At 53.3% G+C, this 23,122-nt stretch overlaps 1 protein-coding gene across 2 annotated transcripts in view; it reads right to left on the bottom strand.

Moving 5' to 3' along the window:
• DNAJB6 (DnaJ heat shock protein family (Hsp40) member B6) overlaps positions 1 to 23,122 on the bottom strand; it is a 61,784-nt gene that overhangs the window by 13,479 nt on the left and 25,183 nt on the right. For both annotated transcript variants that reach the window (XM_080818826.1, XM_080818825.1), the window contains exons 4-8: positions 20,532 to 20,588; positions 19,868 to 19,978; positions 10,776 to 10,907; positions 8,957 to 9,098; positions 8,432 to 8,502 (exon numbers count right to left, since the gene is read on the bottom strand). In XM_080818826.1, the coding sequence (XP_080674952.1) occupies positions 8,432 to 8,502; positions 8,957 to 9,098; positions 10,776 to 10,907; positions 19,868 to 19,978; positions 20,532 to 20,588 (513 nt within the window). The remainder of the gene's footprint in view (positions 1 to 8,431; positions 8,503 to 8,956; positions 9,099 to 10,775; positions 10,908 to 19,867; positions 19,979 to 20,531; positions 20,589 to 23,122) is intronic.

Genomic DNA, 23,122 nt, shown 5'->3' with positions numbered 1-23,122 from the left:
ACGCACAGCTTCTGGGACAAACCGTGCAGAGCGGCTGGGGGTGGGGGTGGGGGGTGGGACGAGGCTGGATCCCGCTTACCCCACAGCCCCGGCAGAACATGTCACGGCAGCAGCGAAGCCAGCATGGCCAGGCACACCGAGCCCGCCGCTGGGATTATGCTGTCACCGTACCCTGTGGCAGCCGGCTGGCTGGAGGACAATCCTGAGCCGGAAACGGGAGAGCGCACAGGATCGCTAGCTAGGGCTTCACACTCTCCTCTGCGGCTTGTCTACCTGGATCCATCCAGAATCGCTGGGCCGGCCTCCCCGGAGCTGGGCCCATCCTGGGACGAGGGGTCACGTTTGAAGCCCTTACCGCAGGACGCCGCCGACCCCTGCGTCCAACCCAATGGTAGCAGAAGACGGAGGACCGTGTCAGGAACAAAATGGTGCAGAAAGGCGGAAGGCCACCAGCACACTGTCCCCAAGCCCGCGGCCCCTGCAGCGACCCTGGTGGAGGTCTCGGGGCCGTACAGCCCTATTCCTGCTGCAGAGGGCCACGGGAGGACAGGACCAGTGTGGGCAGGGGGGTGGGGGGTGGCGTCCCCTAAAGTGTGAAGGGAGCCCCTGGGCCCCGAGCGTGCTGCCGGGCCTGCTTGCTGGCCCCACAGTCCTCGGTAACCACCGCTCTGAAGCAGGACCTCACGGAGACGGGAAAGATTATTAGCAGTGACTGAAACAAACCTTGAAAAGGCGCATCATAAAGCAGAATAAACATTCTATTTCCGCAGGTTCACATACTCATAAAATCTGATATTCCCAGTCTCTTCTCACTCTACCCTCTCTGAAATCCTGACATCTGTTAAATCTTTCAAAAATCTATTTTAGATGAAGATATGTGCCCAGGAACTGCTACAGCTGTTTTACTCAGCACGCCACACCGGGGGTGACCCAGGGACTGTACCCCCGCCCGAGGAAAGGGCACACAGCGCCAAGAGGTGCCTCCCGTGCACCACGGCCCCACCAGGGAGCCCAACGAGGCCCAGCCCTGCGTCCACTCAACGCCAGCGGTGAACACGACCCGTCAGCAACACTGCCCTGACCCTCTCTTTAAAAGGAAATTTAAAACAAAACCAGGGGACATCTTCATGTTAAAACGCGGTGACACGGAGAACCACAATGGATATTAGAGCCTTTGTCAGAGCGCACAGCACGTGAAGGTGCTTCTGCCCTGCCTGAGTCGGCCCCAGACCAGCTGCTCAGGAAGCAGAGCACTTCAACCCCACGTCCAACCCCGGTGCGGCCAGTGGGAAGGCATCGGCTGGTCAACGGAGCGCTCCAGTGAGATAAGGGCCAAGGAAGTCTTTCTTTAAATATCTGTCCTTGGAGCGCACCTGGGTGTGTCAGTCCGTTAAGCGTCAGCCTTCGGCTCAGGTCATGATCCCGGGGTCCTGGGATCGAGCTCCACATCGGGCTCCCTGCCCAGGAGGGACTGAGTCTGCGTCTCCCTCTCTGTTTGCCCCAGCTTGAGCATGTGTTCTCACTCTCTGACAAATAAAATCTTTGAAAAAAATAAAAGATTGATACTATTTTTAAAAAAGTAAGCCAAGGGGCACCTAGGTGGCTCAGGCAAGGTTAAGTGTCTGCCTTCGGCTCTGGACGTGATCTCTGGGTCCTGGGATCAAGCCCCACACTGGGCTCCCTGCTCAGCAGGGAGTCTGGTCTCCCCTGCCCCTCCTCCATGCTCCTGCTCTCTCTCGCTAATAAAAATCTTAAAAAAAAAAAAAAAAATTCTCTCCCTCTTCTGTCCTCCCCGCCGCACCTTAAAAAAAAAAAAAAAATAGAAACAGAGTAAACCAAGAATACAGTGAAGCCACTGGATAAGAAGACAATATAAAAACTTACTTTCTCACTTGGGTGAGATAATAAAGGAAAATTAATAAAGGAAATCAAACAAGGGTGGGTACCTGAGCTGACTGTGCCTTTCACATCCAAGCCCTTAGGAGCACCCAAGATAGGGTTGAGAACAAGGTGCCCTTTCCAGCGACTACAACCCACACAAGGTGATCCGGGCATAAAATCAGGCCAAAAGACCAGAGGAGTCCCAGACAGCTGTCTGTCCACTGGAAACGCACAAGAGGAAACGGAAAGGCCGCTGGGAGAAAGACGCTGTCAGCACAAACACTCCACGGAACTTAAAGAGGCAAAAAGACCTACACGTACATGTGAAAGTGTAAGAAAATGAGAGAAAACTCGTCTGTGGAAGATGTAAGCTATTAAACTGAAGGTCAAAACCGAGCCGCCTTTCTGGACAAGATAGGAAGATGACCACACACAAGTCCACAAACGGTCCACAGGCCATGGCTCAGGGAAAGACGAGGGGAGATGGTGGGCAGGACACATGGAGCCCAGCATTCATGCTCTTCCAGCTCCGGATTTCACGTCCGCGTCCTGGCATCCTACCAGGCAACGCCCCAGTCTCAGACAGGAGGTCACCGGTTCAGGCTACAGGTTGATCAGCAGCAACATTCCTAACATCGGGGACGGGCAGAGTGGTCAGCAGCCTGGCTTCATGAGGCCCTCGGCACATGCCCCACGCCAGCTCGGGGCCAAAGGGGCGAGCTCGCCGAGGTGGCAGCTGAAGGAGGCAACGGAACACCCGTTCTGTCGGCCCGACTTCGCGAGGACCTCTGCTCATGTGTGTGTGACTGTGTCATGCACAGGATATCGGGTGTTCACGACACAACGGAACACAGCATCAGTGCCGGAGAACACTGGTCCTTAACTCCCTCTAGGGGAAACGCACCTCCCAACGACAGGCTGGGAAGTCACGGAGAGAAGTGGTCAGGGCGTTGGCAGCGCACAGACAGAGCTTAGCACGGCCCCCACCGGGGACCACATGAAAATTCGTGAACTGTTCCACAGTTTGATGAACACAGGGAAAGGGAAGGCAAAATAAGACAAAAACAGGAGACAGACAGTAAGAGAATCTTAAGTCTTGGGAACACACTGAGGGTTTTGGGCGGAGAGGGGGTGGCAGGATGGGTAACTAGGTGGTGAAGGAGGGCCCGGGAGGTGATGAGAAGTGGGTATTAAATAGGACTGATGAGTCACTAAACTCTGCCCCTGAAACCAGTAACATATGTTAACTAATGGAATTTAAATAAAGAATTTAAAAACAAACAAAAAAAACTGTTCATGAAAAAAAAACAACCACATGACTTAGTACGTATGTTAAGAATTATCTACAACCAGGGTGGCTCAGTGGGTTAAAGCCTCTGCCTTCGGCTCAGGTCATGATCCCAGGGCGCTGGGATCGAGCCCCGCATCGGGCTCTCCGCTCAGCTGGGAGCCTGCTTCCTCCTCTCTCTCTGCTTCCCTCTCTGCCTACTTGTGGTCTGTCAAATAAATAAATAAAATATTTAAGAAAAAAAAATAAGTAAGAATTATCTACAACCAGGAAGGCTGGCATACTAATACTCAGGAACAATCATTAACTCTATTATGTAAGAAACAAAAAGGGGGAAATGCCTGAGAAACAAGCCTCCCACAGGCATCAGACTACACACAACCACAGTGTCACCGCGTGCCTGCGTGAGGACAGAGCGACCGCGCCGGGAGCCATGCTCCTGCGTGGGCCACCCTTCCCACCAGCACGTCAGGCTGCCTCTGGGAAAGGCTGCTGTCCACCCAACGTGCTACGATCCACCACCCTCGCCGCACCAGCTCTGGGGCGGGGGCCCACGCGGGGCACAGGGTAACCCCCCCGTAACATGGTCTTCCCCAAGCACCAGAACAAAGGAGCCACCCCAACCTCGGCGGCATCTCAGCTCCGAGGTCCTTCGGCGAGGCTCCCTGCCACTCACACACAAAGGCCTATGTCCGGTGTCTTCCTATCCATATGTGGAACACTTTCAGCATCAGGATGGTGTCCCCAGCGGTCAGCAAGAGAGGAGAGTAGGGTGGGGAAAGGGGCACGATGGCGAGACACTCCTCCCTCACACGCCTCAATCCTGTACGGAATGCACTGCCGTTTCCTAGACTCTGAAACTGACCCTTTACTACTCAGGGGTCCACGCAGCAGAGAAACGTTGTCAACCAAGACATAGCCTCAAGCCCTGCCACACCACACCTCGTGATTACTTGGCATGGAGGAGCACGGAACCGTGCTGTCCCAGACGAACAAGGACGGCCAGAGAGGGACAGCCCACGCCATGCCGGGCTTCCGCCTCAGCACCAGCGCCGGCAGCAGTGCCGCCCGAAGGGCCTCTAGTCCTGGACGCTTGCACTCGGAAGAGAGTCCTCCGTTTCCTGAATGCTCAGACACGAGGGGAAAGACCCATCGTCCCCTGGGGGCTCCCCCGTAAATGACTCATCCACCCAGGGAGTCTTGAGATTGTCTGACCACAAAGACAAGAAAGAAGTATGTGCCACCCGAGGGCAAACAACGAGTTCATGGGCCTCTCGGTGCCCACGTCCACCCCTCCCCCAGCGAGTGGGACTCTGAAGTCCCAGCTAGTCCTGGTCTCCGCACATCAGGGGGATCCCTGTGACTAACGCTTCTGATACGATGAAGAACTGTTCTAACTTTCCCTCCCTTGACCCTCTCGATGTGAAGATGCAGGAACTAATTTAGCCAAAAGGAAAAGCATCTGGCCTACCACCGTCCCAACTGTTAATCATACTTAGAACCAAGGTCTACATCTAATGAACGCAACCCACTACAGCTCAAGGAACCGCGGCATCCTCACAGCTGACCAAGCAACAACAGAAAGGTCCCCGTATGACCAGACTGGGAAATCTATCCAAAATCAAAGCAGAAGGGCGCCTGGAGGGCTCAGTGGGTTAAAGCCTCTGCCTTGGGCTCGAGTCATGATCCCAGAGTCCTGGGATCGGCCTGGCGTCGGGCTCTCTGCTCGGCGGGGAGCCTGCTTCCTCCCCTCTCTGTGCCTGCCTCTCTGCCTACTTGTGATCTGTCAAATATATAAATAAAATCTTTTAAAATAAATAAATAAATAATCTAATCAAATCGAAGCGGAAGTGTTCAATTTACTAAGTGTTTACTAAGTGTTCAAGTGTTCAATTTACTAAGCAATTCTTGCCTGAAAACCGCCAGAGAGGGCAGCCAGTACTTCCAGGCCACACCGAACGTGCTGACGGCTGCCTTTCGCCACCACCAAGAAGCAACACGGCAGATTACAAACGGCTGCCGGGTTCTCTGAAAATACAAACTTTCAATAATTGTGTATTGCTTCAAAGAAAAAGGAGACCAGCAGTCCCTGAAGAGGGTATGATAGCTAGGAGCCAAGTAATCAAGGAGAAACTTTAAATCTTTAGGAGATGCTCAACAGAAATGACAAATAACTGGAAAGATGCTGTCTTACCTCCTCGGGAGCTTTGCCATTCTGTAAGGAACAGACTTCCGGGGCGCCTGGGTGGCTCAGTCCAGCCCAACATAGGCTCCCTATGTTGGGCTCCCTGCTCCACGGAGAGTCTACTTCTCCCTCTGTCCCTCACCCTCCCTATGTGCTCTCAAATAAATGGATAGAATTTTTAAAAAAGGGAGGGGGGGAATAGACATCAGCAGACTAGGTACACAGATTCCAAGAGTAACTTCAATAACCCTAAAGCTAACTGCACAGATTTCTACAATTTACCCCTCAAAGAATATCAAAAAGGGGGAAAAAAGACAAATGACCATTCATGCGGCCACTAACATCGTCATCGTCTTCTTCATAGTTACTGACTTTCCAAACTCGCCTCTGGATCCTCTGAACGGCGAAGGACAGGGAGAGGAAGCAAAATCCATCAGAGCTCGATCGGACCAACTGAGGGACCGCCACGGGGTACCGGGAAAAGAGCAGCCCGACGCCCATCAAGACTGCGCCGTCCTGTCTTCAGTGACTGTAAGGACTTCCACCCCCAAACAGAGCCACGCAGCACAAAGCAGACAGGACACAGCGTGTGACACACAGTGCACTCAGGGCACAGGCACGTCAGGGCAGGTGCCCCACGGCCTGTTCCCAAAGGCCCCCGAGGCTACAGAAACACAGAAGAGTGTGGGGACCGACAAACGAACGGAGCCCGCACTACAAGCTCGGCTGGCACGTCTTCTGGCACATCCTCGCGTGAGCACCGCTCCTGCGCGCGCAGGGCCACAAGGCATCTTCCCAGGCTCGAAGAGACGACTTCACATCCTCAGTGACAGGGAAACTCCCCACCCCACTCCCAGATTCATAAAATGAACACTGCTCTCCGCACCACCAGTGCAGAACAAAGGTCACGGTCTCCACTGCCGATGAAGAACACTGGACGGGGATGTGCCCAGGCCAGCTCAGCAGGAAGGCCCCGGGAAGTCAGACCTCCTGCCTGTGCCATGCATCGTGCGGGAAGAGCTGACCGCGGGAGGCGCACCCAACAGTCTCGGCCACCCCCGAAGGTCCGCAGACAGGAGGCCACGGCTCTAGTGCAACACCTCCCGGGAAGCTCTAACAGATTAGCAAGGACTTCTGGTCAGGAGCCCGATGTCCCTACGAGACCATCACCCCACCCACCTCCAACGACAACTGTCAATCCCACGTACCGACTGCAGTTTCTCCTAACAGAAACCATCTACCCTAACAGCCTAAACCAAAATGGGCTTTCTGGTGTCCCAATTTCGGTCTGTGAACTTACAAGCGTCCTCTCGGTGTGACACATCTCCGTGCCTCTCTTCTCCAGACGTTTCAGCACCTTCCACGGCTTCCCTCAGTTCAGCTGTCTTTAAGAACTAACGCTAAGGGGCGCCTGGGTGCCTCAGACAATTAAGCAGCTGCCGTCAGCTCAGGTCATGATCCCAGGGTCCTGGGATCGAGTCCTGCGCCGGGCTTCCTGTTCAGTGGGGACCCTGCTTCCCCCTCTCCCTCTGCCTGCTGCTCCCCCTCTGCTTGTACTCTTGTCTCTGTCAAACAAAAATCTTTTTAAAAAAATAATGAATTTACACCACATTTTGCACTGCTTTTTTAACATTTTCTATGGGATTTTCTACAATACTGTTTTCAACAGAAACAGATTTGATTCTGTAAAGACTCTAGGGTACTTGGGCAATTTCCACATGCCTTCCAACCGGACCTGCACAGACAGAAACTTGTGTGTCATGAAGGAACTACCCCTGTGGTCCTCCTGTCTTTCTGGCAGGATCCTACGCTTACCCAAAACGAAGCTGAGTGGGGGTCGTTCAAATGCACGCACGTCCCGTGTAACATCCCTGTGGCTGGAATTCCAGTCGTCACTGCTGACTGGGGCAGATTTGACACGTCCAAGAACAAAGAAGACCTTTAGTTTTGTTCACGTTCACATCTCTGTCACCCCATGACCTTGCCAGGCACGTCACATCTTCAAATGGGTCAGCATGAAACGTACACTAGAAAACTAAAACCTACTTGGAAAGAATGAAAAAGCTGCAGAGCTGTTTCTTCCTTCCCCATAAAAATGTTAGCACAGGAGAAGCTTCAATGAATTGCTCGTCCTTACAGGAGACACAGAGGAAAATCGCCACCCCCCTCCGAAAACACTGAGGAAGATGAGCGCAGGTCACTCGTATCGGCGTCCGCCGCCAGGAACAGAACTGCACAGGAGTGAAGGGACACCGGAGGCCCAGGCACAAAATCATACACGGACACAAGAAGGCTACAGGCCCCACTCAGGAAAGAATGCACCAAACACATTTGCATTTATTTTTTTTTTTTAAAGCAAATGACAAAGACCCAGTTTACCAGCTTTACTTTAAACCTAAGCTTAACATTACATATTTAAACAATTGTCAAATCTTACTAAGTTGCCAGCATTCATGCACAACTAGAAAAACATCCTCAATTTATTATTAAACGAGAAATGTATCACCATTAATGCATTAATATCTTTCACTACTAAATACTGAGAAGAACTGAAATTATTTTTGTGGAAGATTCATCCTGGCAATGTTAACTTCACAGCAGGCTGACTCTAGCGGCTCACGTCTCAAACACAATGGAAAGCAGGTCCGTGCTGGTGTTAGTGTACGAAAGAGTCACGGCCGCCTTGGATTACGTTTAATAAAAAAGCAAAGTGCATACAGAGATTTACAACAATTTTAAAGACAAGAAAACAAAACAAAAACAAAACGAAACAGAACCAAAAACGAAACAAAAAAAAAACAAAAAACAAACAAAAAAAAACACCAAAAACAGAAACCCCCAAACAATGGTCCTATTATGTGGTCCCAACAAGAAACTCAAAGGTCTAGGACAAACAGGGCTCCGGCGAGCTGTGTATAAATACTTTAGACTAGGTACATTATACTGAAAGTGGAGTTCGTTTGAAATCTTCCCAAAAAAGCGCTCGTGCCGGTCCTCGGCGGCGCCCGTTACGGATCGCGCTCCGGCCACGCGCGAGCCTGGTTACTTGTTATCCAAGCGCAGCAGCTGCTCCTTACCATTTATCGTCAAGGACTTTAACTGGCCGTTCTCTTCAACTTCTACTCTCTCTTCACCGTTCTCCACAATTCTGAAAGATAAAATGCATCGCAGACCTTTTTTTAAGTACATACACTGAGCGTTGTATTTTAACCCGGCGTCATTCCCACCGGCACGCAGGAAACCACCCCTGCTGGGGGCTAAGAACCCGGGGGAGAGCAACCTACTGACGACAGTTCTTCCCTAAAATGCATTCCTTCTGACAGACTGAGCCGCGACCCCAGCACGGCCCGGGTGCCCGCGCACTCCAGCTCCACGGTCACTACTCTGTCACACGCTCTGAACGTGGCTCCACGCAAAGACCACCTCCACTAGAGAAACACTAAGCAGTTCAGAGAGAAAGCTCTGACTCAGACACTGGAGGACTCCCCCCCCACCGCGGTGTCCAATTTAACCGGCACTGCACACTCCAAGCACCCGCCGAGGACACATGGTGCCCCTGGAGAGCACACCTACTCCTTTAGAAGCACGCATAAGCACCGTACCTCTTTGTAGTGATTTTTCTGCCGTTGACCATTTTAGTAGAAGTCGATATAGACTTGAAGCTGCCCATCCCACTACCACCGAATGCCGCAGAAGAGAATGAAGTGAGGCCCCCGAGACCTGGTGATGCGAAGGAAGTAAATCCTGCAGGAAAACAGGAAGATTAGGAACCAGTTTGTCCAGCACTCATGTGAGGCAAGTATAAGTAACAGGAAAACCAGGGAAGAACGGATCAAACCACGAAGAGCAGCGCCCGCACAGAGCGGCCCCAGAGCCACGAGGACGAGGGGGGCGCGCACGTGCTCCTCTGGAGGCCGGGGAGCCCGACGGCCTCCCCGCCCCTTCTCGCACGCGGTCTCCTCTCCCCTCTCCCCGCCAGCACTCTGCTGCGCGCTCTGGCGGCTCACCCTGGCGACCGCTGGCCGGCCACCTCCACGCACCACGCCGGAGCAGGAGGCCAGGGGCCCGGGGAAGCCACAGGAGCAGAGCGGCTTCGCCAGCACAGAATGCCACAGCCAAGCTGCTTACCTCCTCCTCACGGTGTGAGCGCGAAGGGGTGAACCTCTGGGTTATTAAAGAGCGCAAACAATTTTAGCTGCAAACCCTTACTGGAAAAGTATGGACCTACATAATTCACTCGTGCACAACGTTCTCAATCACGGCGATCACACCAGAGGCCATAAACCCCCGATCTCCTCAAGTCACACAAGAGCAAACCAATCTCTGCAACAGACTGGCGTGTTTCCAGAGCTTATTACTACTTGTCCGTCTTGAAGACATTCACGCCAGGGCAAACCCCCAGCCCCCTGAACAGAACTCTCTGCAGGGCTGCTAGAAGGTCTGCATCCATGCGTGGCAGAAACACACATTTCTTCAGTGAAGCACCACTTGGTTGATGTATTCGACTGGTTTTCTCGGACTCTCCCTCGAGTCTCAGCAAATTCACCGGCAGCGCACTGCGTGGTCCCCCAGGCAAGGCTGTGCGGCAGCCCTGTGCATCCACGCGCCATCGAACCCCCGTTCGCGTGCGCGGCGCTGGCAGCGTGCGGGACGGGAAGGCGGCTGAGCGGCAGGCTGCAGGGCAGCGCTCCTAACAAGTACGGCCAACTCCTATCACGCATCGATTCAAGCAGAAGTCAGAGCATCCGGAAATGCAAGAGCTCCTCTGTTAAGAGGAGATATATGATCTTCAAAGAAAATATCCTAATTTTTCAGATAAAATACATAACTACATCAGGCCACATGCATAGTACTCTGGTTGATGAGCTGCCCTTTTTTTAAAAAGATTTTATTATTTTAGAGAATCTCTACACGCAGCATGGGGCTCAAACTCAAGAGTCACAGGCGCCCCACCGAGCTGCCGGCCGCTATAGGGCAAGGCCACATAGTCACCCCCTCGGGCCGCACTCTGTGTGGCCAAGGACGCTTGCACAGGCTCAGAGCCCCCTTCTCGTCTCCTCAGCCTGGACCCTCCCAGCAGACTACCTACTGTTCTTACAGCGACCAAGGAGGTCAGACAAAAAAGGTTTCAGGGAGATTGTCTACAGGTGGGATTTTTCACATTTGCCCCAAATCAAGTGACTTCTTTTAACCAGGAATTTCATGAAATGTTGACCTTTAGTAGTAAGATTAGAAGTGGATTTTCAAGTAAAACACTCTTGGGAAGCTGAGAGAGGAAAGCGCAGGTTACTAAGTACAGACTCGGTACACAGGAAACGACCGCAAACGTCCACGGCTACGCGCACCAGAAGGACAGACGCTCCTTCCGAAACAACGGCGTGCGCACGTCTGCCCCGGACATCAAATCGAAGGCTTTAATACCTGAATCAAAAGCCGGAAACCCTCCTCCGAAAGACGGAAATCCACTGAAGGTGGAGAAAAACGACCCTGTGCTCCGGTTCCTGCTTCCACGGGGGCCTCTTCGACTGCCAAAAAAATCTTCGAATGGGTCTTCTAGAAACAAACAGATGTAGTTTTATTTTAGTTCAGCTTATTTTTCCACGGCAGAGCTGCAACAGAGGGAAATGGGTTACCGCCTCGCAGCACGTTACTCCATCAGGAAGAGACTCATCAAGAGGCTGTACCAAAGCTGATCTACAGAACAACCAAAGTTCATCTAATAACCAGTAGCTTTACTTGTTTAATTCAACGACAGCTAGAAGGTATTAAGGAAAAAATAACCAGACTGTTGATATAATCACTCTATGTAACCGATATAAAAATCGGGATCACTCACAAGCACTCCAAACTCACACAAGGAGCTGGGTTTTTCTTCTTTTTCTCACATCAAGATTTTACTTAAATTCAAGTTAGCACATACACGTGTGTACTGTTAAGTTTCAGAGAGAGAATTCATCACCCGCACACAACACCCAGCACTCAATCCATCACGTGCCCTCCTTAATGCCCATCTCCCAGTCAGCACATCCCCCATCCCACCCCACCCCCCCAGAACTTGTTTGTGGCCCAGAGTTAAGAGTTTCTTAGGGGAGTTTTTTTTTTCTTCCTTTTAAGATTTTACTTATTTAAGAGTGAGTGCACCTGCGTGCGTGAGTGGTGCGAGGGGCAGCACACTCGCCACTGAGCAAGGACCCAGCATCACGACATAAGCCCATGGTAGTCACTTAACTGACCCAGCTGCCCAGGGGCTCTCAGGAGCTATTTCAGTGTGGCCTGTGAGTCCGAGTCGGCACTGTCCCTGCTGACACCACTGCAAAGACTAAGGGGGTTTCGCACTCAGGTAACTGTTTTCCATGGGACCTGGGTTACCTTCCCCAACATAATTAAGAAATAACAAAAATGGGGGCACCTGGGTGGCTCAGTGGGTTAAGCCCCTGCCTTCGGCTCAGGTCATGGTCCCAGGGTCCTGGGATCGAGCCCCGCATCGGGCCCTCTGCTCAGCGGGGAGCCTGCTTCCCTCTCTCTCTCTCTGCCTGCCTCTCTGCCTACTTGTGATCTCTGTCAAATAAATAAAATAAATAAGTAAAATCTTAAAAAAAAAAAAAAGAAAAAGAAGTAGGAGTAAGGTCGGTGGATTTTCAGTTTATTTTCTGGTATTTTTCTTAAAAAATCTTTTATCTTTTTTTTTTTTTTTAACCGTACAGCCTAAATGCTTTTTGACAATTCAGGTAGTTGTTTTACTCATCAAACTTTACATAATTTCAAATATTAAAGTTATAAAACTTTAAACCTGAAAATGAAATGTTTCCGTTACAACAGTCATGGTGATATGAAGAAATGTTCTTTTTTAATTTCATGCTTATGTTGTTAAAAGCTGCAACTGTGAGACTAGACAAACCGTTATGAGCAGCTTATCAATGGCTGTTACTAGTCTGTGCCCTTTCAAAAAGCAGTAAAGGAGTATGTCCCGTGATCTTTCAAAATCTTCAGCCCCCAGGGCGCCTGGGTGGCTCAGTGGGTTAAAGCCTCTGCCTTCGGCTCAGGTCATGATCCCACTGTCCTGGGATCGGCCTGGCGTTGGGCTCTCTGCTCAAGGGAGGGCCTGCCTCTCTGCCTATTTGTGATCTCTCTCTGTCAAATAAATAAATAAAATGTTTAGAAAAAGAAAAAAGCTCATTCTTTAAAAAAAAAAAAAAAAAAAACTTCAGCCCCAAACTACAATCAGTTTTTAAAAACTCTTCAACCCAGCAGTTCTATTTCAGGGAAATCACTCATCTCAAAGATGAAAATACTTCACCGCACCAGCAGAATTCAAACCATTAATTATGTACTGAACACTGAAAATAAACAGACTTTCCAAAAGTGGAAGCGGTAAGCAGCTTTTGAAACGTGCGTGTTTAAAGGGCCGTTAAGTTCAGGCTTTAGACAAAGGCAGAAGAGAACACTTAGGTAACGCATTCCGACCGCAGCAGGTGAAAAATGTTAACGGTGGATTTTTATTTGGTAGCAAGACAAAGGCTGGTTGTCCCCCCATTTACCTCATTTGTATTTCCCACGTCTTGAGTATGCATCATCTTTAAGAAGGACAAATATTTCTTCGTTTTAGAAATAAAGCCGCAACGAGACAGCGGACACAGCCGACCTCGCCACCAAGCGCGGTGCTCCTCCCCGCCCCGCGGGCCCACAAACCGCGGCCGCCGGAGAGGCTCTCGGGCTAAGGAAAGGGGGGCAGGCGCGGGAGGACCCGACCCCGAGCGACGCGGGGCGAGGGGCCCCGGCCCCCCACGGCGGAACCCGAGCTCCTGAGAAGCCGAGCCGCGCGCAGCCCGCAGCTGACAAGCGTCCCCGCGGCCGGGGCGTCCCGCACGTTCTCTCGGTACCTTCCGGCGAGAAAACCGAGCATTCAGGAGGCGGTAACATCCGCCCCCGGTGCCCCGGCCAGAGAGAACCGACCCAAGCGGGGCCCGCGCCAGACCTGCGTCCGTGACGCCCCGAACTCACCATCGCCGGCCGCGACCACACGCGACCGCTTCAAGCACGAGGCCCTCGGCGAGGGCCCTCCCCGCTCGGCCGGGAGCCGCGCGCCCCCCGCCCCGCCCCCCCCCCCGCGCAGGCACCCCGCCCCCCCCCCCGCGGACCCACGCAGCTTCCCCGAGCTCCGGGACCTCCCCCCACCCCACCCCCACGAGGGGAAGCCGAGCGCGTTTCCGGGCGCCCGCAGGACAGCTATCGTCGTGTCAGGGAATCGGGGAGACGAAGTCGTCACTGGAGGAGCGGAGCGCGGGTCCGGAGCTGACGGGGGGGGGGGGGCCGTGGGGCGAGTTTCGCGGGGAAACTCGAAGGGGCGCCAGGGCGCTCGGACGCTCGCCTGCTGGTCTCCCGGGAGCGGCGCCGCGCGACACGACCGCGGCCGCCGGCGGACGCAACGGCACACGCTGGGCGCCCCGGGACGGGACGGGGCTCGCGCAATCCACGGAAGGGCTGACGAGAACAAAAGGCCGCCCTCCCCCCAGGCAAAGAACTGTCCGGCCTGACGGGTTTGCGGCTGGACACCGGCCCTGCCAGCCGGACGGCCCGGACCCCACCCCGGAGCGCCGCTCTCCAATCCGAACCCCGCCGCCTCCACACGCGAGCGCGCCGACGCCTTCCCGTGAAACCTCCGCAGAGACGGATCCACGGTCGGACACCGAAACGCGTCAACACAGACCGTGTTGCTCCCTCTGGAGAAACGTCACGCGGACTTCAGAAAACAAGACCCGCACTCTCCCTCGCTGATGTCACAAGGATCTTTAAGCGGGGAGATGCCAGGGCGACCTGAAACAGGCCCAGGTCTGGACCGTGAGCCAACAAGGTCACATGGGGGCTCGAGGCGCCCGAGCCCCGGCTGTGTACCAAGCACACCTTCTCCACCTCAGAGACCCTGCTAGTCTCCCCGAAACAGGAAACCCGATCCCTGAAGGGGGTCACTCCTATCAGCAAGATCCTCACCAACAGCCACGTAACAAGGTCGCACTCAGGACAAAAAGTACATTTAACCGAACGTTGTGGAATAGTTGAGCACAAAGCGCACGTTACAAATGCATACGTGCACGCACACGTGCCAACAGCCTTACGGAAAAAAGTTTCGTGAAGATGTTTAAAGCCATACGCATTCTTAAGGTTTACCAAGATTCAGTATCTGACGGATAAACACAGAACAAGTTTGGAGAAACAGATCGATTATCACCTTTAACGCACACCAAACTCAGGCACAGGAACCAAACTCAGTCCCCCATGACTGACACGGGCTCTAGCCCACCACCCTGACGCCCACGCGCGTCAGGAGCACAGGAGACTCTGTGTCAGGAGACTCTGACAACGTGCGGGGGGCCAGCGGCTCCTCCCCACAGGCCTCACAGGACGAACTCCCTCCGGGGCCACACAGAAAAACGGGGGGGGGGGGGGGCAGGGCGGGGGAACAGAACAGAACAAAACCTCAAACGCAGCACGGGCATTTCGAAGAAAGAGGGTCGCTGGCCCCCGTTCGACTTCCCTACACTCTCCCACAGCTGTGGCCACAGAACCTGTCCTCCAAGTTCCCAGGAAGTGTTTCCCTCATCTAAACAGACCAAAATTCCACGTGGAAGACACAGGGAGCCAAACCTACAGGACACTCTGGAAACTGACCCAAGCGAGGCCACAAACTGCACGAACGGCGTAGAACCGACAGCGGTCCAGGCGCTGCCGCCCTGGAAGTGAGACCACACGGAGGGCCTCGCAGCCAGACCCTGCCCACCGAGTCGCACATCCGCCCTGGATCGGATCCGCTGTTCTCCGGGCGAGGAGAGTTCTCAGAACCACCCTGTCCGGCAGCCGGCCCCTCCTCTCCCGGCGGGCGTGCGGCGGGACTGGAGGCGCCACAGGCACGTCTCGGAATCACTCCCAAGCACGTGCCGGAGGGCGAAGGGCCGAGGCGCCCGCATCCGCCAGCACTGACTTCAAAGGAAAACGAGCTACTTCCAAATGCCAGCTCTACACCCAAGGGCAAGCGCTCCCAAGGAAGCACAGTGACGTGCGGCCACGTTCTTCCGGAAAACGTGACCCGAACAGCCAGTCCCTCCCAAGAGGAGCAAGCGGGGAGGCCAGAGGGGCAGCAGCAGAGGCAGCAGCCGTCACTCACTCGGGACCACGGGCTCTGCGGCCGCTCCACGAGCTGCACGACGCTGGAAGCCAGCCGGACACGTTACGTATCCGTGTGGACTGTCAAGTCTCACTCCCTGCCTTCTTTCCCAGCACACGTGCAGGGACACGCGAGTGTGGCATTTCATCCCTGAGGAGTGGGGAGGCACCCGCGCCTGTCTCACCTCCGCCTTCTCAACCTCCTAGCACATCTCGCTTCAAAGGCTTCCCCTTCTCTCCCCTTCCAAAAGGGGCTGCTTCTAGAGTTACAGACAACTCTCTGGGGAAAGCGACTTTGCAGGATGGACCGTGGCCCTCCAAAATGGTGTGGGATCCCAAAGCCCCAAGCCCCTGAGTATGGCCTTTTTCGGAAGGGAACAGGGTCTTTGCTGATGATGAGGTTAAGCCGAGCTCGGTAGGGTCGGGTCTGAATCCAGGAGTGCTGTGTCCCTAGGAGGGGGAAATCTGGACAGGGACACACTCGCAGAGGGGGCCGGGTGTGCAGACATGCACGGACCATCTGAGGGGGCTGGAAGAGCTGCTCCCTCCCAGGACCTGGTTCCACACTCCTGGCCTCCAAAGACCAAGAGGCATCATTTCCTCTTGTCAGCCCCCAAGCCTGTGGGACTGGGGCTGCCCTAGGCCACCCAGCGGCCTAGAAGCGCAGGCTTCTCGCTCAAGGTGCCAGCCGGCCTGCGGGAGCCACTGCCTCTCCTCCCGGGGCCCCACCCCTTCTCCACTCGCCCGCTCCCTCCAGGACCACTCCGCTGACTGAGCAAGGATGGTCTCAGGCACGGGTTCGTAAGGCACAAACGTTTTATTCCACATGCGCTGCCCACGGGCCAGCCCCCTGCGAACGCGGGCGGCCCCCGCTCACGGGCCCGCGGGCAGCCCCTCCGGCTCGGGCAGCCCCTCCGGCTCCAGCCCGCTGTCCTCGCTCAGCAGCTCCACGCACTCCTCGCTGAGCTCCTCCACGTCCCCCGCGCTCGCCTCCTCCTCGCTGGACACAAACTCCAGCTCCTCACTGAGCAGCTCGCCCTGGCCCCGGCTACAGCCTTCACTCGGCTCATCTTCGCTAAGGACATCAAGCTCCTCGCTAGAGATCACATCCAAAACCTCGCTGTCCTCCTCGCTCGGGGCGTCTTCGGCCGAGTCCTCCAACCCGGGCTCCAAGTCCTCACTCGCCACCTCCTCGAAGCCTGGGAGAGCAAAATGATGGGCTCACTACGTCAAACTGACGTCTGGCTCAGAACAGTCTGCTATGACCCTCCTCGGGGGAACGCCACTTCCTTCCAAAAGCCCGCTGGCCCCGCACGACAGGCCGTGTCCCTTCCCTGCGGCTACGGCGGGTGCGCAGACACCGCTTCCAGGACTGAGACCGTGTATGAAGGGAAAATGGGCTGAACCGAATGGGCCCTCAGGAAACGGCTTTAGGTGTTAAAGTTTGGCTGTTACTAATGTGAGAATAGAAGTAAATGAAAATACTCACTATACCGAGACAATTCTTACAAACGAAAGTCCTGCTGGGGCTCTAATGACTGTAAGACGCTAGTGTTATCTGAGCACCTCCAAACTCGGAGTCACTGGGTCCGGTAAAAGCAAACAGATGACCCTGACTCAAATGAACGCAATCCCTTCCAATGCACACTTGGATGAGAGCTCATTCTGGTGTGCCCGGTATCTGGGAAAGGACTGAAACTAGAACAGCTGCCCACAAAGGTAGGACCCACACCCTCAATCTCCAGGCCAGGGCTCTGCGTGGGTTTGGGAATCCAGGTTAACTGCCTCTCGGGGACAGCTGTGATCATCGGGGTATCAGCATCAGCCAGGCCCCGGGCCCAAGGGCTCCACCACCACCTAACAGTTCTCACTGGTGCGTTCTGGGGCATGGAACTGTGTACAGTCTGCCCAGCGCCCCTCACATCTCAGCTCTTCCCACCGGCTCGCTCATTAGTTCTTCGAAGTTTTGTCCCTTTTCATTTGGAGTCAAACATGGAATTTTATATTCTGATACTCACAAAGTACAGTTCAGAATGTCTCACGTTTTGACCTACTTTTCTGAGAGAGCAGAACCGTGAGAGAGAGAAAAAAAAGGGTGAAAAATTAGGCCTAAAGTTATGTACCACTACAAACGGACATCAAAGCAGGGCTGAGTAAAAACGGCACAGACGCAAAAAAAAAAAAACAAAAACAAAAACAAAAAAACGGCACAGACGCTGGTTACCCACCACAAAACCGCTGCAGGGGCAGCCAGCCCCAGCCCTGCGTGAAGACCCGACTACACGTACCCCCAGCAGGCTGAACCGTTACTTCGTACGTGTAGTAGCCGTGCAGCAGCTTCTTTTCCTGTGTGTAAATCCTTAGAGCCTGAAAATGGAAGTCACCTAGAACACCTACAAGAATGGATTGAAGAAGTGTCACTGTCACACTTGTCATGGGGAACATAGGGGAAATGCCTAGTCTTAAAATCTGAGCAGCTCAGTCTCTAAAACCAAGGGCCCGGAGTCTACAATGACAGCAAGACTAGTTATCGACTGAATAGGACTCCGAGTCCAAAAGAAGAAATTTCCGCCCAAGTGTGCCTCATGTCCACAATGTCCATGAGCTACACATGTACATCAAGACTTCTGTACACACACCCCCCTCACAACTTAGAACATGTCAAGTCCAAAGATTCAAGTAGCTTGTAGTGGATAAAACACTATTCACGTCCTCATTTACACCCAATTTCAGTCTCTACACCTTCTCCTCTCTAGAGTTAACTGCTCAATGAACACCATTCCCACTGAGGAAGCTTGGCCTGTCCGACTATTTTCCCAAGGAAAACAAAATCCGGCTACAATTCAACCACTAAGGACTCTTTCCCAAAACAAACCATGAAGGGATAAAGCCAGCTCGGCCTCAGGCTCGGGGATGAGCCTGCTCACTGCTCCCCCACCCCATGTGCGCTAGGAACCCAAACCCTTGGGGGCAGAGGACCCTCGCCTGGCCACCAGGAGATTCCCCAACACTGCACTGCTCCCCCAAAACGACACATGTGCAGTTCGCATAAGGTTGTAATGAGACACAGAAGTAATTTTAACACAAGAAAAGACCACGAACTCTCCGTGTTTTCTCGCGTTAAGATCTGTTAGGTACACGAAAGCCAATTAACGAAGAACAAACAGATGCATCTCCCACGTTAACGGGGCCTTCCCAGTCCACGCTCCGTGGCAGCAGGATAAAGCTTCGAAAGACCAAGCTCCTCTTCACCCCTAACTGAGCCTCACTGTGACGCCTGCGGGTGAAAAAGCCAACCCACGCCTGTCCACTCCACAGCTGTTCCACAAGGACCCCCCTCCTCCATCAGCAACTCTCCCCAAGTCAGGCCACACCACAGTGAAAAGGAAAATCTCTCTGAACCCCCATCTGAAGTAAACTCAAGGGCCACAGCATCTCACAGGCCCCAATACCTACCGGACATGGTGGCGAATTACTCTTCTTCACGCCCAGGATGGGCAAGGGTCCACTGGTTTCTCCCCCGTTACGTGTAGCAGAACCTCTCTTCTGGCTTCCCTCACGGAGGGGCGCAGGTGGTGCTCAGGCTCCCCAGCCAGGCTCCAGGCCACGGAGGATGGAAGCACAGGCTGGGTGCCCCCCAGTGAGCCAACACAGAAACGGCTGTGGCCGGACCTGGCGAGCTCCGGCCTCCGAGCTTCCTGGCACCCCAGGGCCGCTCTGGCAGCGGCGCACACCCGTGTCCCCCCACAAACGCGCGTCAGAGACACACGTGAAAACCTGGCATCGGGCATCAGTACTAAGAGCTGAGGATGGCAGGAGAACCTGGGCTGGAAGACGCGGCGGCCGAACGCCACGGTCCCCTCTGGCGAAGGCGACTCTCAGCCCCAAGATCGGCGCCGCCTTGCTCCAAAGACGTCCGTCCTTTTCACCAACTGTGACCGCAACAGCCACAATGCGCCACAGTTAGAGCAACAGACCGGGTTTATAGAGCCAGTATCCTCCGAACAAGTCTGCTTACAGGGCCCAGTGTCCACCCAGACCAACTCGGGGCAAATGCGCGTAGAACTCCATGCTCAGCAGCCAGCGGCACGTCCAAGCCCCTAGTGCCTGCACCCTTTCCACTGTCTAACTGAGAGAAAAAAGGGAGGTTAATTAGAGCCAGACATGTCAGAAAACGAATACGTTCACACCTTTATTATTTTCACATACAAGGCATTCATTCAGAAACCTCTGCCAGAGAGGAAAACAATCGGGTTTTAGAGCCCTACGCTGCGCAGACAAAGCCGAACCACAGAGCGCCACGGTGACGGAACAGAAAAGGAATCACCGACACGCCCACGGGACAATGAACTTACCGAAGAAGTCAAATGAAAACGGGTCCCTTCCACCAAAAAATTCCCTGAAGACTTCATCTGGGTTACGGAATGTGAAGCCAAACTCAAACTGATTGTCGAAATGAATCCCTCCTGCAAGATGCAACAGAGCTTTTAGTTTGTGAATTCCTGGTTTTGTGGCTACTTCTTTATCCACAGAACATCCTATAAATCGGGCTCATACACCATGGGTGCCTTGTGGCCTGTGGCTGGTGGGGACACGCGAGCGTGGGCTTCGTGCTCTGAAAGGTCACAGCTTGGCCACTAGCCTCTCTCACCATTTCTGTAACTGCCATCCACACCCAGGAGGCAGTTTCTCTTCTGTCATGAAGCGTCATATACAAGCGCGGAAACATTCGCTCGTGCTCGTCACCCCGGTCTGTGCTCAGGCTGCGGCATTCACGTTCAACGCCTGCCGTCACGGGGACATCTCATCAAACACACGCACCCGTGTGAGGCCACCGCCACAGGCCGTCAGGGGTGTGCGTACCATCTGTTCTCTAAGCCCTGTGGGTATTCTGACCCAGGATCACGTACTGATCCGGGAGCACAAACTCAGTGTGGCAGAGCAGGGCCCTAACAGACTCCGCATGTACAAAGTGCTTTGCTCACTACAAAACCAAGAGAAAAATCAACATTTACGTACCTCCACCTCCATTTAACCCTTCTTTGCCGTATCTGTCGTAGATGTCCCGTTTTTTGGCTATAATTAAAAAAGGAGAGTCAGTAAAGACCGAGTTCTTCTCCTCTCAATTCACCCAAGTACTTCCAGATTGTAAACCAAGAACCAATGCAGCTTTCAAGGTTTTGGTTGAAGAGTCAGGCCTCTCTTACTTCAAAAAGGGGGAGAGAGAAAATCCAAGTACATCTCCTTAAAAACAGGAAAATTTTTTTAGTAGTAGAGAGTTTAAAATGTGATTATAGGGATGCCTGGGGGGGATCAGTCATTAAGCCGCTGCCTTCGGCTCAGGTCATGATCCCGGGGTCCTGGGATCGAGTCCTACAAGGAGCCTGCTTCTCTCTTTCTGGCTCTGCCTGCCACTCCGCCTGCTTGTACGTGTGAGTGCGCTCGCTCTCTCGCTCTCTCTCTCTGACAAATAAATAAGTAAAATCTAAAAAAAAGTTATAAAAAAATATAAAATGTGATTATACATACTAAAGTATTTCTTTCAGCCTCCTGTGCACAGAGCATGCAGCTTACACATACATTAAAATCACAATCCACGTTATAAAACTACTCTAATTCGGGGCACCTGGGTGGCTCAGTGGGTTAAGCCTCTGCCTTCAGCTCGGGTCATGGTCTCAGGGTCCTGGGATCGAGCCCCGCATCCGGCTCTCTTCTCAGCGGGGAGCCTGCTTCCTCCTCTCTCTGCCTGCCTCTCTGCCTACTTGTGATCTCTGTCTGTCAGATAAATAAACTACTCTAATTCTAGACGTGTGCCTTCTTACTACCAGGTCCAATTGGGGGGATAAGATCTGGGGCGTGGAAACAGGATGGGGCCTCGATGGGGCAAGACATCGATGTACTAAAAGCCAGACAAGGAGCCAACTCTAACCCCACAGGCTTAATCCCCTTGGAAGCGCAACAGCCCAAGCAAGCCTTGGTGAGGGTCTGCTGTCCTCTCTATTTACCTTCTAGAACGAACAGCGGCACTGCAGCCCTGGACGGACAGGCGCCTTCTTTTAATGCTATGTGTTTACCCCAAAACATCAGGTTCTACCAAATTGTGAGGTAAAATAACAGGGGTTACAGGGAAAACGTGCGCACAAGCAAACCACCGAAAGCCAGCTTCTGGTAGCCAGAGCTCTAGTAAGAACCGCAACGACCCCCCGGGGAAGGTAACTTCCGGGCCACAGGCTGCATAAGACAACACGAGGAGTGCTCGCCCCCAGGAAAGGGAGAGAAGAGCAACGGTGTCATCTTTATTAGAATGTAAAGGTTCTCTTCCTGACAAAGACCAAGTTTGAATTAGATTTTTTGTTTTTTTTTAATCACTTGACTAAAATTTTAAAAAGTTGGCGTCAGTCCTCCATTTCTCTAAAGTTCCGCAAGTGCTGGTTCAGCACAAACAAGGACAGAAGAGCAAGATGATGACACTGAGGTCCGTGGTGCCGCCTGTCAGTCCAGTCCAGAAAACCGCTGGCAAGGGCGCACGGGGGGCTCAGCGGTTAGAAACATCTGCCTGCAGCTCAGGCTGTAGTCTCGGGGCCCAGGGCTCCAGTCCTACCACAGGCACCCTGCTCGGCGAGGAGCCTGCTTCTCCCTCACCCCACCCCTGCTCTTGAGCGCTCTCTCAAATAACATTTTGGAAAAAAAACAAAACAAAACTAAAGCTTCTCAGTTTAAGACCTTAATGCTACATTTTTAAAAGATTACAATTATCAATGTTTGTGTGTATTCTACTAACAGTTACTACTGAAATAAAACATCTGGGACTTCTCTAAAGTAAGAGAGATGCATTAATAACAGACAAACAGGGATGCTCGGGCGCCGGGGGGGTGCTCAGTCGTTAAGAGTCTGCCTTCGGCTCCGGTCATGATCCCAGGGTCCTGGGATCAAGCCCCACGTCAGGCTCCCTGGTCGGTGGGAAGCCTGCTTCTGACTTTCCCACTCCCCCTGCCTGTGTTCCCTCTCCCACTGTCTCTCCCTATCAAATAAATAAAATCTTTAAAAAAAAAAAAAAACAAACAGGGATGCTCAACGTGTTGTTAGTAATGAGGAGGAGCGTGGTTACATGGAGTTCTCTCCAAAATCAAAAATGCCTTTCACGGGACGCCTGGGTGGTACAGTCACTTCAGCGTCTGCCGTTGGCTCAGTCTCGATCCCAAGGTTCTGGGATCAAGCTCCACGTCCGGTTCCCTGCTCAGCGGGGCGTCTGATTCTCCCTCTCCTCCCCATGTGTATTCTCTATTTTTGTCACTATCTTTCTCTTGAGCATATTAAAAAAAAAAAAAATGCAAAAAAAAAAAAAAAAAATGCCTTTCTCTAGTGACCCTGATTGCACAAGGACACACTTGGGGCGGGGACCGAGGTCCTACAGCCAGTGAGTCCTCCTCCATCCCAGGTACCTGGGAGTTGACTCCCACCAGGTCATTCCGTGCTGCTTCCTGGCGAGGCGGTGTCAGCAGATTTCCAGTCTTCTACCGAAGCTCCACGCTGCTCTCCCAAGCCCAGGACCCTCCCACACTCCTCCACCACCAACCTGCGGACTGCATCAAGCTCACCTTCTGCCTGAC

The sequence above is a fragment of the Martes martes genome (genome assembly GCF_963455335.1).
Source record: "Martes martes genome assembly, chromosome: 11".
Classification (NCBI taxonomy): Eukaryota; Metazoa; Chordata; class Mammalia; order Carnivora; family Mustelidae; genus Martes; species Martes martes.
The sequence above is the reverse complement of the archived record's forward strand: the minus strand, read 5'-3'. Positions and strand labels throughout refer to the sequence as shown.